At 46.8% G+C, this 14877-nt stretch overlaps 1 protein-coding gene across 4 annotated transcripts in view; it reads left to right on the forward strand.

Annotated features, from left to right (window-relative positions):
- The window catches only part of AFF1 (AF4/FMR2 family member 1), a 234418-nt gene that overhangs the window by 166307 nt on the left and 53234 nt on the right, over positions 1-14877 (forward strand). For all 4 annotated transcript variants that reach the window (XM_040326684.1, XM_040326690.1, XM_040326698.1 and 1 more), the window contains 5 exons: positions 6292-6378; positions 7359-7395; positions 7823-7874; positions 13306-13366; positions 13470-13507. In XM_040326684.1, the coding sequence (XP_040182618.1) occupies positions 6292-6378; positions 7359-7395; positions 7823-7874; positions 13306-13366; positions 13470-13507 (275 nt within the window). The remainder of the gene's footprint in view (positions 1-6291; positions 6379-7358; positions 7396-7822; positions 7875-13305; positions 13367-13469; positions 13508-14877) is intronic.

Genomic DNA, 14877 nt, shown 5'->3' on the forward strand with positions numbered 1-14877 from the left:
CTCTCTCTGGAGTCCTGGACTCTGGAGTTTTTTCTTGCAAATTTTTTTGCATTTTGCGAGTTTTTTCCTCGCTTTTTTATTTTATTTTTATTTTTGAATCCTGCGATTCTTCTATCAACAGCCGACTGGGTGACAGGCTGGGTCCTCGACCCTTGTAGTCCCCCCAGGTTCGGCCTTCGAGCGTGTGCCGGCCCTCAGCTCCGCTTTGGGACGTCCACGACAGGCCCCATTGCTCCAGGGGCGGCCGGGGAACTTCGGTTCTAGGGCACACATATGACCGGTCTCTATGGCCTTGTCACAGTGTGTCTGGCTGACAACCATGCCGTTCGCGGACGTTGGTTCTGTCTGGGATACCTCCAGCCGGGTAGTCGCAGGACAGGTAAGTAGTGGCCCCTTACTCAGGTAAGTGGTCTGGCTGGAATGTTTTCCCTTGGGAGGTCGACTGAGGGTTTTCCCCTGCTTTCCTCTCTCCCTTATTCCTCTCCCTCCTTCCCCCTTTGGGTGACGGCTGTGCAGGGGTTTTTTTTTTTTTTTTTTTCTCTGGGGCTCATTTTTTCACTCGTGGTATGGCTGGGTCTGTTCTGTGTCACTGCAGGGGACTGTGGTGGACATTCTGGGCATTTTTGTGTGTGCTGTGTGCTGTTTTGGTGTACTGTCATTTTTGGGTACACTGTCTTTTTAAAACTGCGCAACGGCGGCCATTTTGCCGGAGCCGCGCTTGTATTATTCGGCGGCCATTTTCTTGTGGCCGGCGCCGTTTTCAGCACTAGTTCGGCCTCTAGTGGCCGTTTCGGCGGGGAAAAAAGACCGCGAATCATCTGAGGGGACAGACGCAGCGCTGCAGCTTCTCCTCAGCACACACTTGCCTTCACAGACCGCGCTGTACCAGAGGGTGGTGAGTCTCAGGGGGCCCCATACTGTGCTCTAGCGGCCGGGAGGTGACCTGTGGGGGACTTTTTTCCTGCCCTTGGCAGTAGGGGTGAAATGGCAACGGCAATATGGAGCCTGAATCAGGCCCCTCATTCCTTACAATGCCGGAATTAACCCTTAGCGCCCCTTCCCCTGCCACATCTGTTGAGTCGGTGTCGGCTGTCCTGGAGTCTTTTTCTCACCAGGTTTGAAGCAGCCAGTGCTCGGTTGGGGGGTAAAAAAGCGCCCCCCCCCCCCCCGGAGGCTGTTTCTGGGGATATCTCTGACGCAGAATCTGATAACGCTGTTGCTGCTTCTGGTTCTGTCATGTCTGAGGATGCGGGCTTAACCCACATGGACAGCAAGGATGACTCTGCTGCGGAGTCTGCTGATAAGGAATTTGTTGGAGCTCTTATTACTGCGGTGCGTGAGACTCTTCATTTAGAGGATGTGGCGGAGACACCAGCGGTGTCAGTCCCTTTTGGATTCCGCAAACCACCGCGTACCGCTAAGGTATTCCCCTGTGTTCCTTATTTAGACAATATGTTGTATAAGGTATGGGATACACCGCAAAAGGCTTTTACTGTTCCTAAAAGCTTTGCTACCCGTTACCCCCTGGAGGAGGACTTTTTTAAAAAAGTGGGTCACTCCTCCGTCGGTGGACCCTCCTGTGTCCAGACTGAGTAAGGCTACTACGTTGCCTGTGGAGGGGGCTCCTGCTTTCAAGGACCCCGCTGATAGGAGAGTGGAGGCCGTGGCCCGCTCCCTGTTCTCGGTGGTGGGTTCGGTGGTAAGGCCGGCTCTGGCCGGAGCCCTGGTAGCTCAGACGCTGACTGAAAGGGAGAAGCTCCTGCTGCAGGACCTGGAGGTCCAGGGGGCTTCCGAGTCCTCTAGGGACCTGGCTGAACAGTTGATTCAGGGTCAGAAGTTTCTCTGCGAGGCGGATATGGATTAGATTCCTTTGCTTTCCAGGGCTTCTGTCTACGCAGTGGTTCTGCGCCGCCTTATATGGCTGAAGTGCTGGTCGGCTGACCAGTCCTCAAAAAAGGCCTTGGTAGATTTGCCCTTTAAGGGCGGACGGCTTTTGGGGGCATCCCTGGATGACATCATTAAGGATGCCACTGGAGGTAAGAGCACCTTGCTCCCTCAGTCGGGGAAGGGTAGGGAACCTCGCCGCAAGCAAGGTCCTACTTTTACTACCCCCTAAGCGTTTTTTTCGTGCGCCAGCGCGGCTGGAAAAGGTCCGCAAGGTGCAAAAGCCATGAATAAGCACTGAAGCCAGTGCGAAACGTCGGTATTCTCCTGTTCCTATTGCTGTGATCTGCTGTGTTCTTGCTGTTGATTTGAATAAAGACAACCTGTTTGGTTTGGAGTGCGGCTGTCCATCCCTCATCTTTTTACCAATATTTGCCTTAGTGCATTGCCTGCACCCTTGGAGTCCTATATTTTTGAAACGACCCTACAATAGACCTACCTTGAGCGGTGATCTTCTCTCTCAAGGTGCAAAAGCCCTTGCTGCCGGGCGTAAGCGCCCCTGGTTCAAAAAACCGAACAAGCCTGCGGACAAGCCTGCTTCCGCATGAAGGTCTGCCCCCGCCCGGGTCTCGGGTGGGGGGACGGCTTCACGACTTCGTGGATCGGTGGAATTCTCTTCTATCCGACCGTTGGGTTTGCGAGGTGGTCGCCTCGGGGTACAAGATAGAGTTCCTTTCTTGTCCCCCAAACAGATTTTTTCCATCCAACCTCCAGCTTCCTCCGGATCGTCGGCTAGCCCTGTCCGGGGCTGTCCAGGATCTTCTGGACAGGGGGGTGGTTGTGCCGGTCCCCTCGCTGGAACGGTTTCGGGGGTTCTACTCCAATCTGTTCGTGGTCCCCAAGAAGGGAGGGGTTCGCCCTATCCTGGACCTAAAGGCCCTCAACTCCTTTGTCAAGGTGCAGCGATTCAGGATGGAGTCGGTCCGTTCTACCATAGCGTCCCTCCACCAGGGGGACTTCATGGCGTCCTTGGACATCATGGACGCATACCTGCATGTTCCCGTTTGCACAAGCCACCAAAGGTATCTGCGCTTTGCGATCGGGGAGGACCACTATCAATTCGTGGCCCTCCCGTTCGGGCTGGCGTCGGCACCACGGGTGTTCACCAAGGTGCTCGCCCCGATCCTGGCCTTGCTACGGCAGCGAGGGATCGCTATCGTGGGATACCTGGACGACCTTCTCCTGAGAGCTTCTTCAGGCTCAGAGTTGGAGGAGGACGTGTCCATCACGTGTCGGACTCTGCAGGAGTTCGGCTGGTTTCTGAATCTCAGAAAATCAGTGTTGGTTCCGTCCCAGAGGCTGGAACACCTGGGGCTGGTTTTGGATTCGGGGGAGACAAAAGTGTTCCTCCCATAGAAAAAACTGCTGACCCTGCAATCTGCAGTGAGACAGTTGTTGACCCAGAAGTGGTCATCTCTTCGCTTCTGCATGCGGGTTCTGGGTCTGATGGTGGCCTCCTTCGAGGCGGTTCCGTATGCCCAATTCCACACCAGGGTACTACAGAAGGAGATTCTGTCACGATGGGACAGGGTCCCATCTCCTCTGGATCGCCAGATTCGGTTGAGCCATCTGGCCAAGTCTTCCCTGGCATGGTGGCTGACGTCTCCGGTGCTTCGGTCCGGGAAGTCTTTTCTTCCGTGCCGCTGGACAGTGGTCACGACGGATGCCAGCCTCTTCGGCTGGGGGGGCGTCTGGGGCACCCAGTCAGCCCAGGGGCGCTGGACTCGGGAGGAGTCCCGCCTGCCGATCAATATCCTGGAGCTCCGAGCAATCAAGCTGTGCCTTGTCAGGTGGTCCCTGGAGCTACAGGGTCGTCCTGTCAGGATCCAGTCCGACAACGCCACGGCCGCGGCGTACTTCAATCATCAGGGCGGCACAAGGAGCTCGGCCGCGGCGACGGAGGTCGCTCACATACTTCGGTGGGCCGAAAGGTCCGTTCCGGCCCTGTCGGCGGTATACATTCCGGGAGTTCTGAATTGGCAAGCCGACTTCCTAAGTCGCATGACTCTGGATCAAGGGGAGTGGTCTCTCCACCCGGAGGTGTTTCAGGTCCTGTGCCAAAAATGGGCACTCCAGACGTGGACCTTCTGGCGTCCCGTCTCAATCGGAAGGTACCACGGTTTGTGGCCAGGTCAAAGGACCCGTGGGCAGACGCGTCAGACGCGTTAGTGGCTCCCTGGGGTCAATATCACCTGATTTACGCCTTCCCTCCTCTAAGGCTCCTACCCCGACTGCTGCGCAGGGTGGAAGCCGAAGGTATTCCAACGATCCTGATCGTCTGCCTCTGAGGGAAGATCTCCTGTCTCAGGGCCCGATCTTCCATCCTGCTTTACGGTCACTGGCTTTAACGGCGTGGCTGTTGAGAACCAGGTACTGAAGGACCGGGGCCTGTCGGGCCCGGTAATCTCTACCATGCTGCGTGCACGGAAGTCCACTTCTCGAAAAATTTACCATCGTACATGGAAAGCATACATCTCTAGGTGTGAGGAGATGAAGTGGCACCCCCGTACTTACGTGGTGTCCCGGATCCTGCTGTTCCTACAGCGGGGAGTGGACCAGGCTCTTGCCTTGAGCACGATCAAGAGTCAGATTTCTGCTCTGGCTGTTTATTTTTAGCGTCCCTTGGCAGCGAATTCTTTGGTTCGCACGTTTGTGCAGGGGGTCCGGCATGTGGCCCCCCCGGTGCGCCCTCCGCTACCTTCTTGGGACTTGAATTTGGTCCTCTCGGCGCTTCAGCGTGCCCCCTTTGAGGACATTCGGGAGATCCCTTTGCTGACCTTGTCGCAGAAGGTGGTCTTTCTGGTAGCTATTACCTCTATCAGACGAGTGTCTGAACTGGCGGCCTTGTCTTGCAAGGCCCCCTACTTGGTCATCCATCAGGATAAGGCGGTGCTGCGCCCGCAGCCCTCTTTTCTTCCGAAGGTCGTTTCGGCCTTTCACATTAACGAGGACATTGTTGTTCCATCATTATGTCCTCAGCCGAAGAACCCGAAGGAAGCCATTTTACATTCTCTGGATGTGGTTCGGGCCCTTCGAGTTTACTTGTCGGCGACAGCTCAGCTCCGGAAGTCGGACTCGCTGTTCGTGTCTGTGTCCGGTCCCAGTAAGGGCCTGGCAGTCTCGTCGGCCACCATTTCCAGGTGGATCCGACAGGTTGTGCTTCAGGCCTACGCCCTGAAGGAGCGGGCGCCTCCCTTTCGGGTCACGGCGCATTTGACCAGGACGATCGGGGCCTCCTGGGCTTTCCGTCATCAAGCCTCTGTGTTACAGGTGTGTAAGGCTGCGACCTGGTCGTCGGTCCACACTTTTTCAAAGTTTTATAAGGTGGATGTGAGTGCATCTTCTGATGCCTCCTTCGGCCGCAGGGTGTTACAGGCGGCAGTTTAAGGTTGGAGTTCCTCCGTTGAGTAACTCCGGTTTTGTTTGGGGTGTAACCTGTTTTTTGCTGTGTTATTTTCCCACCCCTCGAATTTTTTTGACACTGCTTGGGGACGTCCCTAAGGTCAATGAAGGCTGTGTCCGTCTATGAACGAAAGAGAAAAAAGGATTTTTGTACTCACCGTAAAATCCATTTCTCTGAGTTCATAGACGGACACAGCACCCACCCCTCCTTGGTTTGTACTGCTTGTTACGAACTGAAGCTGCTAGAGCAGAGTGGGGGTTATGCCTGGGGGAGCCACGCCCCCTGGGAGGAGCGGCATGAAGGAAAGTTTTTAACACCTTAAGTGCTGTAGAATTCTGCCTAAATCTCCTGGTAGGAAGAAGCATAACCCTAAGGTCAATGAAGGCTGTGTCCGTCTATGAACTCAGAGAAATGGATTTTACGGTGAGTACAAAAATCCTTTTTTTTTTTGTTTTCTGTAAATCTGAAAGTGTAAATGATAGAAATAAAATTTAACTTTTTTTGACATATTATAAGAATGTCTAATCTGTAATTTGATGCCTTTTTGGAGATTTTTCCATCTTTCCTTGGCTTCGTTATGCACATTAATACAAATTTTTACCTGGGGTGCCCAAACTTTCGATCCCCACTGTAAGTCGGGTTGCCCCTGTGTGAAACGGCACTCAAAGATCAAACTCTGTCTCAGAGATAATTGTTTGTTACCACATTGGGATTGATCTTGTGATCCTTGTGAAGGCAAACTTTACATGGCATTTTGAAGACTCTGCAAGCACAGTAAAACTGGTTTAGTATATAGGGAGCAGAAAGCGGTAAGTATATGCAATCATTTGTCAAAACCCTTGCAATGTATATAGTTGACCTGGAAGATATTTTTTTCAAACAAAATGGGAGTTTTATCATCTTTACCAAGATTTTACACTTTAACGTTCTGTTTTGTTTCCCAGGAAATGACACATTCATGGCCTCCACCATTAACAGCTATTCATACACCAAGCACCACTGAACCTTCAAAATTTGCATTTCCCAACAAGGTTTGTTGTCTATTATTCGAAAATTATTATTTTATTCATCGGTTATCTATTTGTCCCATTATGTGTACAAGCTAGCACCACTCTTCAAAACATAAAAACTGGAGCAGATGTTAATTATCAAAAGGGTCACGTGACAGGCAGCACAAATTATCAAAAGGGTCACGTGACAGGCAGCACAAATGATCAAAAGGGTCACGTGACAGGCAGCACAAATGATCAAAAGGGTCACGTGACGGGCAGCACAGAGAATGGAGAGCTGGAGCTGCATGTTACGATCTCTCTGCCATCCCAAGGGAAAGTTGAGGGTGATTGGGTTGGGGCAGTGAAAGCAGGCAGTTTAGACCGTTTTACCACCCTCTGATCACCCACAAAAACACAGGGCTGTACCCAAAAGTTAAAACAACATGTTGCTTTTGGCAGGCAAGGTTTTTGTTCTTGTCAGTGTCCTTCCTTTGTCTGAAGTTGGACTTGAAAGCAATATTCCAGCTGGAATGCTTAAGGTCGCTTTCACAATGATCCGTTGCAAAAACTCGATTTTACAGCCTTTGCGGTGTGGTTTGTAAAGGATGTGACTCAAAGACCTCACCAAAAACACTTTGCAGGTGTGTGTTTGCCACGGCTTACCATGTTTTTGCTGCGGTTTTACCACATTTTCTATTGCTTTAAATTGTAACATACATTTTTGGTGCGTTTTGTTTGTTTTGCTCCCCAAACATGCTCCTAAGATACTGTAAGCAGGATTTTTTTCACCACAATGGAAGCGCATCGCCCCAGTGTGAACACGTTCATTGATTTTAAAGGGAAGCATTTTCCTTATGCTTTTCAGGACCTTTTTTAAAAAAAATGCAAAAGCGCTTAAACTCCTTGGTGTGAAAGGGCCCTAAAGGATCAGTATTATCAGAGTAGTGTCCTTGAAAACTAATATAGTTGTTTTTGAACTTTAAACTTTTTTTCCCTCCCTTTTCTTATATTCACCTCAGGAAAGTCAACAAGTTTCATCTGTCAAAGTAAACCAGAGTAAGTGATAAACCTCCCATAAATATATGTGACACAAAGATGGTCATTTACATGAATGCTAAAACTGATGCCGTGTAACATGCTTCTTAGAGAATAACTCAAACTTCAATATATTTAATGGACATTTAAGATCTTGGAGTATTCTTTTGGTCTTTCTTTCTTCTAGATAGCTTTTCTGTTTAGTGAGTTCCCATGTTTGTTTGTCATATTCTCATATTCCTTATTGGTATAGGTTTCAGCCTTGCAGTGTATATCGTCTGTTATATTTCTTGGCTTTCACCCCTTATTTTGACCAATATCTTTTACCCGCTGTGCTTGTGACTCACCCTTATTATGGCTTTACTGTATCTTGTATGCGCAATCCCAATAGGACCCATTTAAGGCTTGTTTAACGCAAAGTATATTTTTTATTTTGTCTTATTTACAGAACAACATGACACGTCCTCAAAAGTCTTGCCAAGCCCACAAGAGGGGTCATCGTAAGTAGATATGCATGATGATTTTGGCTGCGTGTTCACAAAACCAATAGCCAATTCTAGGAGTTTATTCCCAATGAAGCATAGGTTGATAGCCCTGGTAGCATTGGAAACCTTACGTTGGTAAAACACGCATTAGCACAATGCAGATATGTGAGCGTGCTTTAAGCTGATCATACACTTTGTGAATTTCAGTTATTTCCTTTTGAATGGGACGAAATACATTGTGTGTTGCTCTGTCAGCCCCCTCCTGCCAGCAGCAGCTATCAGAATACAATAGCTTGGTGGGGGGGATTCATCCATTGCACTTTTAGCATGGGTAGAGGAATCAGTTTTTTATTTATTTTTTGTTCTATGAACAGCTTAAAACTTCTACCTACTAGCTTATGATCCACAGATACCATGTATACAATGATCTTTAAATACATAAATACAAATTTAGGTTCGAGGCTTAAAAAATGGGTGTAATAATAACTGTTGTAAAATTAAGGCTGCTTTCACACTGGGGTGGGCGTTGATGGTAAAACGCTGCTAGTTTTAGCGGCACTTTACTGTTGTTTTAGCGGCGCTATTTGGCTGCTAGCGGGGCACTTTTAACCCCTGCTAGCAGGTGAATAAAGGGTAAAATGCACCTGTGTAGCGCCGCTGCCGAATCGATTTTGCAGGTGCTTCGGCAGCGGTGCCCATACACCGCTCCAAAGATGCTGCTTACAGGACTTTTTTTTATTTTTTTTAACGCCCTGCCAGCGCAGTTCCCCAGTGTGAAAGCACTCAGGCTTTCACAATGGGACTGCAGGGGATGTGTTTTACAGGCGCTATCTTTAGCCCAAAAGTGCTTGAAAAAATGCCCCAGTGTGAAAGGGGTCTTATGTTGAATACATGTAGATCATGAGAAGATGAGCAAATGTGTAAAATTCCACATGATCTGTACTATTATACTGCATAAATATAGCTAAATATGATTGACATTTTATGGTACATCAATATTGCCATGTGAGCACAATACCGATGAAGGTGACAATTAAATCGGTTGCATTAAAGTTTATTTATAGAACTATCCTTGGAAAATTACCAGTTGTCCTGATCACAAGGATAGTCGGCACAATAATGGAATATGGAGTCAGACTTTTGTGAATATTACTTATCCCCAAGCTCCTTTTAGGGGAAGGTTAATTTCTATGGGCCATATTCTCTCTAAATATCCACCTGCTGCGCTTAGGGCACTTACACTCCGCTGTCCCAACTTACTGGAGCAGGTGTTGTCTTCCCCAAACACTTGCTCCATAAGTTGGGACAGCGGAGTGTAAGTGTCCCGGCGTAGCCTGGCGGATCTCCAAGGGGGCGTCTTCTATTCAAATGAAGCGCGCCCCCGATGCGAAAGAACTGGGCATGCGCCGGGCTGCAAAAAGCCCAGTGCGCATGCTCCAGTTCTCGGCGGAAAACGTCAATGACGCCGACGTGTGCGTCATTGACGTAAAGTCGTATTCAAGAACGACTTACGTAAACGACGTACCCGATGAAAAAACACGACGGGGACCCGACGCCATCCGTAACATGGCCTACGCGAGACTTGCGGAAACTTACCCCTCATATAGCAGGAGTAAGTTTCCGCTTACGCAAACGACGTTGGCGACGGTTACGCGACGCGAACTCGTTCGGGAATCGGCGTAGAAGGATCATTTGCATACGCAAATGACTCCTTCACGTAAATGCCATCTAGCGGCGGCCGGCGTCATTGCATTTAAGATCCGCCAGTGTAAGTGACTTACAGATGGCGGATCTTAAGTGTATCTATGCAAAAATGATTCTGAGAATCAGGAGCATAGATACACTGGCCAAAAAAGGGAGTTACGATGGAGTATCCTGACTTACTCCATCGTAACTTCACTGAGAATATGGCCCTATATGTTTTTGAGGTGAACTAAGCAGAGCAGTATACTAATTTCTGTTTTAAATTGTGTTCCTATTTTTTCCATTGTGCTTTTACAGGCTCTTAGTCTGGCCATACACGGAGCAGACTTTCCTTGGTTATAGGAAAGAAATTTGACAGTGGTAATGCCAGAATTCCTCCTGCTAGGCTATTGTCTCCTCCTGGTGCGAGAGGGTGGGGGAAGCCATCCCCGCTGGGAGAAGACAGTGATTATTGCTAGCAGCTATAGCAGCCACTTGTGATAATCGCAAGAGAATCTGGCAGGCTGGTTGTACCCAAGTTGATCGATCAACTTGGTACATTTAGCCTGCCCATTAATGGTTCGAATCTCGGCCGGTTCCTACTGAGATTAGAACTGTGTATTGCCGGCCTTCGTAATCACTGAGCACTGTGGAATGTTCAGATTTTGCATGTTGTCACGTGGGAATTATAGAAATAGGCTGCATTTCTTTTAACATTCCAAAGTTACGGTGTCCCTCTAGTCACTAGTTTTAGCTAGTAGTGATTTTGTAATAATAACCAAAGGTAACTAGAAATTTGGTGCTTTGGCTTTCTCAAAACTATACTACTGTGCTTTGAAGTTGCTTGTTTGAGTAGTCTTTAGACTTGGTGACTAGTAATGAGGCATGGAGAAGGGTGGACCAAAATGTTGACTATTGGCTTAGTAAAGAGGGACTGAACTCTAGAAGCTAATGCCAAAGATATGGCAAATGGAAGGCAAGTCACCAGTATTTGCCTGTAGTCTTCCTGCAGCTGAATTTGCTTTACAACAGTCTCCAGTAAGAACAACCATGAGCAGCACAGTAGTAACACTGCCAAACCTTAGTACAAAGACTAGCACTCAGGAGTCATGACCTAGATCTTGCACTGCAGACTATAAGGCTGTATGCACAAGAGTACCTAGGCACACTTGGAGACCAGCAGGAAGTTTCTGGAAGAATTTAAAACAAAAAGGGTATTTTTCAGGTTTACGGCTTGAGCACAGTTAAAGAGATTTTTTTTTTTTTCATTTAAGTTTACAACGGCAAGGGGAATGCAGAGGCCCCCTTCCTATGCATTCCTCTTGCTGTTGTCTGTGGAAAGTGCTCAGAGCCAAGACAAGGTGCCATTTGAAGCAGTCGTATCCTTCCTAGCTGTTGTCAGATCTGCTTCAGCAGTTGACGTGGGGCAAGTTGGAATTCACTAGACATAATTAGACTTGTAAAACATATAGCAACACAAGATAATTGCGAAAGAAGATACGAGATAAAGTATTACATGTACTTTGTATCATAAGAGACAGCACAATTACATAAAAAAAGATATCTTAAACATTTCTAAATGTTTCCTATAAAATTTGTTCAGATCCACATTAGGTCAGTGTTTGCATAATAGAGCCCTCCAGATTGTGGAGCTCTCATTCATTACTTGAAGATTCCGGTTTTAAAGCCTGAATGTCAGATTTTGTTGGGTTAATATCCCTATGGGTTAGCTTTAACGGCAGGCAGTTTATTAAAACCAAGTAAAGTTATTTCTGTACATAACTATATAGCATCCATCATCTTATACCAGAAAAGTTTGAAGTAATGATATTCAGAGTTGATTATTTAGCCCTTGTCTTGCATCATAAAGTGGAGCACAACAACCCATAGATGTTGTTGTGTTTTTTTATATATATATATATATATATATATATATATATATATATAAAATACTATACATGTTTTCATTATTAACACCTTTTTGCAATTAAAGAAGAAGTACCGCCAAAGCTGGGTTGGCTTTACTTCTCCTGTGGATCACAGGAGTTCAGTTTCTTCTGTACTCCTGTGACCCATTTTAACAGACAGCAGGCTGAAGTCACAAAGTTAGTTCAGGTTTGGGCAAGATCACGACAATGAAGTCTGGATCTGCCCACATGTCTGGGCCGGCACCCTGACTCAGCCTCTCCAGCTCCCTCCACATCCCAGCGCTCCAGTGAGCAGTCACCAGCTCTCTGCTCAGGGAGCCCTAAGAACCGAGCGATTGCCGTTGTTTGATCGCTCGTTTCTCAGTGTTAGACCTAGCGGGGGACAGATGCTGCATCCACATAGGCAAATATGATTCTGCAAAAACAAACCTCATACTGAACTGAATCCAAAACGTTGATGGTGCTGATAAAACCCACCTGCAATACACAAGCGATGTCCTTTTCTAAACACTGGCCCTCCAGAGTATCAGAGCCCCTCTAGTCATTTTAGTTTTTTTCCTATTGACTTGCAAGTGTTTTTTGCCCCTGTACCAACAGCAGCAGTGAGGGAGCCAGTAGTGGAGCTTCACAGCACAAGATGTAAATAGTGGGGCTGTAATGCCGCGTACACACGATCATTTTTCGTCATGAAAAAAAAAACGATGTTTTTCAGCATGTAGAAAAAACAATGTTTTTCCAACTTCATCATTAAAACGACGTTGCCCACACACCATCGTTTTTAAAAAATGCTCTAGCAAAGTGCGGTGACGTACAACACGTACGGCTGCACTCTAAAGGGGAAGTTCCATGCGGATGACGCCACCCTTGGGGCTGCTTTAGCTGATTCCGTGTTAGTAAAAGACGATTCGCGATTTTCTGTCTGTTTTCTGTCTGTTTTCTGTCTGTTTTCTGTGCTTACTCCATTATGAATGGTAGTTTTACCAGAACGAGCACTCCTGTCTCATAACTTGCTTCTGAGCATGCGTGGGTTTTTAACGTCTTTTTAGCCCACACACGATCATTTTTTACAACCCAAAACACGACATAGTTTAAAACGTTGTTAAAAAATGCAGCATGATCAAATTTTTTTTTTGTTGTTTTTCAGAACCCGAAAAATGATGTGAAGCCCACACACGATCATTTTAAATGCCATTTTTTAAAAACAATGTTTTTTTCATGCCGAAAAATGATCGTGTGTATGCGGCACAAGGCCTCATTTTTTACGCAGGCAGCACTCTACCACATCTCTAAAACATGATCAGCAGTGCACTGCTTTTCAGAAGACAGTAAAGAAACCGCTACCAGGCATTCAAAGGGCAGTACTGCCACCCCGGAATGCCTTTTTTATTTTATTTTTTTGACAGCTGAAAAAACTTTGTATAAATACAAAAATGTAAATACTGTACCTCAATCTTACAGCAAAACCCCATTAACTTCAATAGGTTGCATTTGGTGGCGGTACTTCCTGCAGAATGTGACACGGGGTACATTTTTTGCTAAAGAATTAGAAGTAGTACATCAATGTGTTGCATCCAGTGAAATCAATGTGCCTGGCATATGCTATTTCTATAATAAAGGGATCAGATACTACAGTGTGGAAGAAAACTAAAATGACATTTGAGGTAAAAAGCTTTTAATCTGTTGCAATCTTTTGCTGAAATGCAAAACCTTTTCATTTACTGTTTTGGTGCTTTCACTGCCATTAGTGTAGCAATCTTTACCTTACCATTAAAATATTTCTATTGTTATATACATTTAGTGCTGAGTGATCCTTAAAGCTCTTCTTTTGGTCTTAGCATGTTGGAAGCTGATCTCCAGCTCAGCGATAGTGAAGACAGTGATGAAGAGGAGGAGGAGGTATGTTACTACCCTTATTTATGCAGTCAATAAAAGCAGCTTCCAGCATTTTAATATTTGTTTCATTTAAACAAACTTAATTTATTATACGTTTGTTTTGTAGGTTACTGAGAAGCCACTTTCTTCACCTGCTCCATCAAGGTATTGCTTTTATTTATTCATATAATTTGCTACACTCTGGTTCTGTAATCCAGACATGTCTTGTTTTGATGGCTGCTCACAGCTGTCTTTTACCTTTCTTTGCCATCCCTTACGTGTTTTAAAATTGTATTTTTGTAGCCTTCATTTTTAACCTATTCTATAAGGGTTAAGGGCTAGAATTAAAATTGTTGGGTGGCCCTGATATCAAACAACAAAGGCAACTTTCCCAAAATTTATACGGTCAGGGTTAGAATTCCTTCTGTGTAGTTGAGCAGGCTCTCTTCCCAGCTCATACCATATACGGTTTGTATTAATGCCTTTAAAGCGGGGGTTCACCCTATCGACGGGAAAAAAAAAAAAAAAAATTCTTTTACCTTTAAATCAGGCATTGTAGCGCGAGCTACAGTATGCCTGTCCCGAATTTTTTCCCCCCATACTCACCTTGTAGTCGTCCATCGAAGATACCGGGGAATGGGCGTGCCTCTGGAGACGGAGGATGATTGACGGCCGGCTCTGGCGCGTCACGCTTCTCCGGAAATAGCCGAAATAGGCTTGGTCTTCACGACGCGTGCGCATAGCCTGTGCGCACGCGCCGTGAAGAGCCGAGACCTACTCCGGCTGTCTTCGGGGAGAGTGACGTGCCAGGGCCGGCCGTCAATCATCCTCCCTCTCCATAGGCACGCCCATTCCCCGCGGGAGCCGGAATCTACGATGGACGACTACGAGGTGAGTACGGGGTTAAAAAAATCGGGACAGGCATACTGTAGCTCGCGCTACAATGCCTGTCTCGATGGTAACATCAAGTACGAGAGGGTGAACTACCGCTTTAAGTGTCATGGAACCCACAACAGTAAAATCAGTCTGTATATGCAGTAAAGCATGCTTGTTATACTCACAGTGGAACCTAAGGGGGTTAACCCTATGCATTGTGTAAAAAGGCTGTTTGATCCGGTCTCCCCTGATCCTTCTCCTTTCCCTAAACCATCTCCTGATAGAACAGAGCATTTGGGGACACTCTGCACATGCTCAGCTTGGTATGTATTGCTAGAGATTTTTATTTGGTGGAGGCTACATGTGATCAGCACAGGGCCAACAGCACTGTCCAAACAGAGTTGGGGGTCCTCCAGCCTTATAGGACAGACAGCTTTAACCAGACCATGATAGAAGTCACAAGACTGCTCTATACTGGTGATGAGAAAAGGTATTTAGCAGTTTATATTTACTAAAACAATTTCATTTCTGTGTACTGTGGGAGGACAGATATAGTGACTGCAGGGTCCTGGGTTTAGTAACACTTAAGTTTCAAAAGCCAACCTTTTTTAAGACGTGGATAGAGTAGAAAATAGTTAACCCATTAGCACAGGGCTCAA

The sequence above is a fragment of the Rana temporaria genome, chromosome 1 (assembly GCF_905171775.1).
Source record: "Rana temporaria chromosome 1, aRanTem1.1, whole genome shotgun sequence".
Classification (NCBI taxonomy): Eukaryota; Metazoa; Chordata; class Amphibia; order Anura; family Ranidae; genus Rana; species Rana temporaria.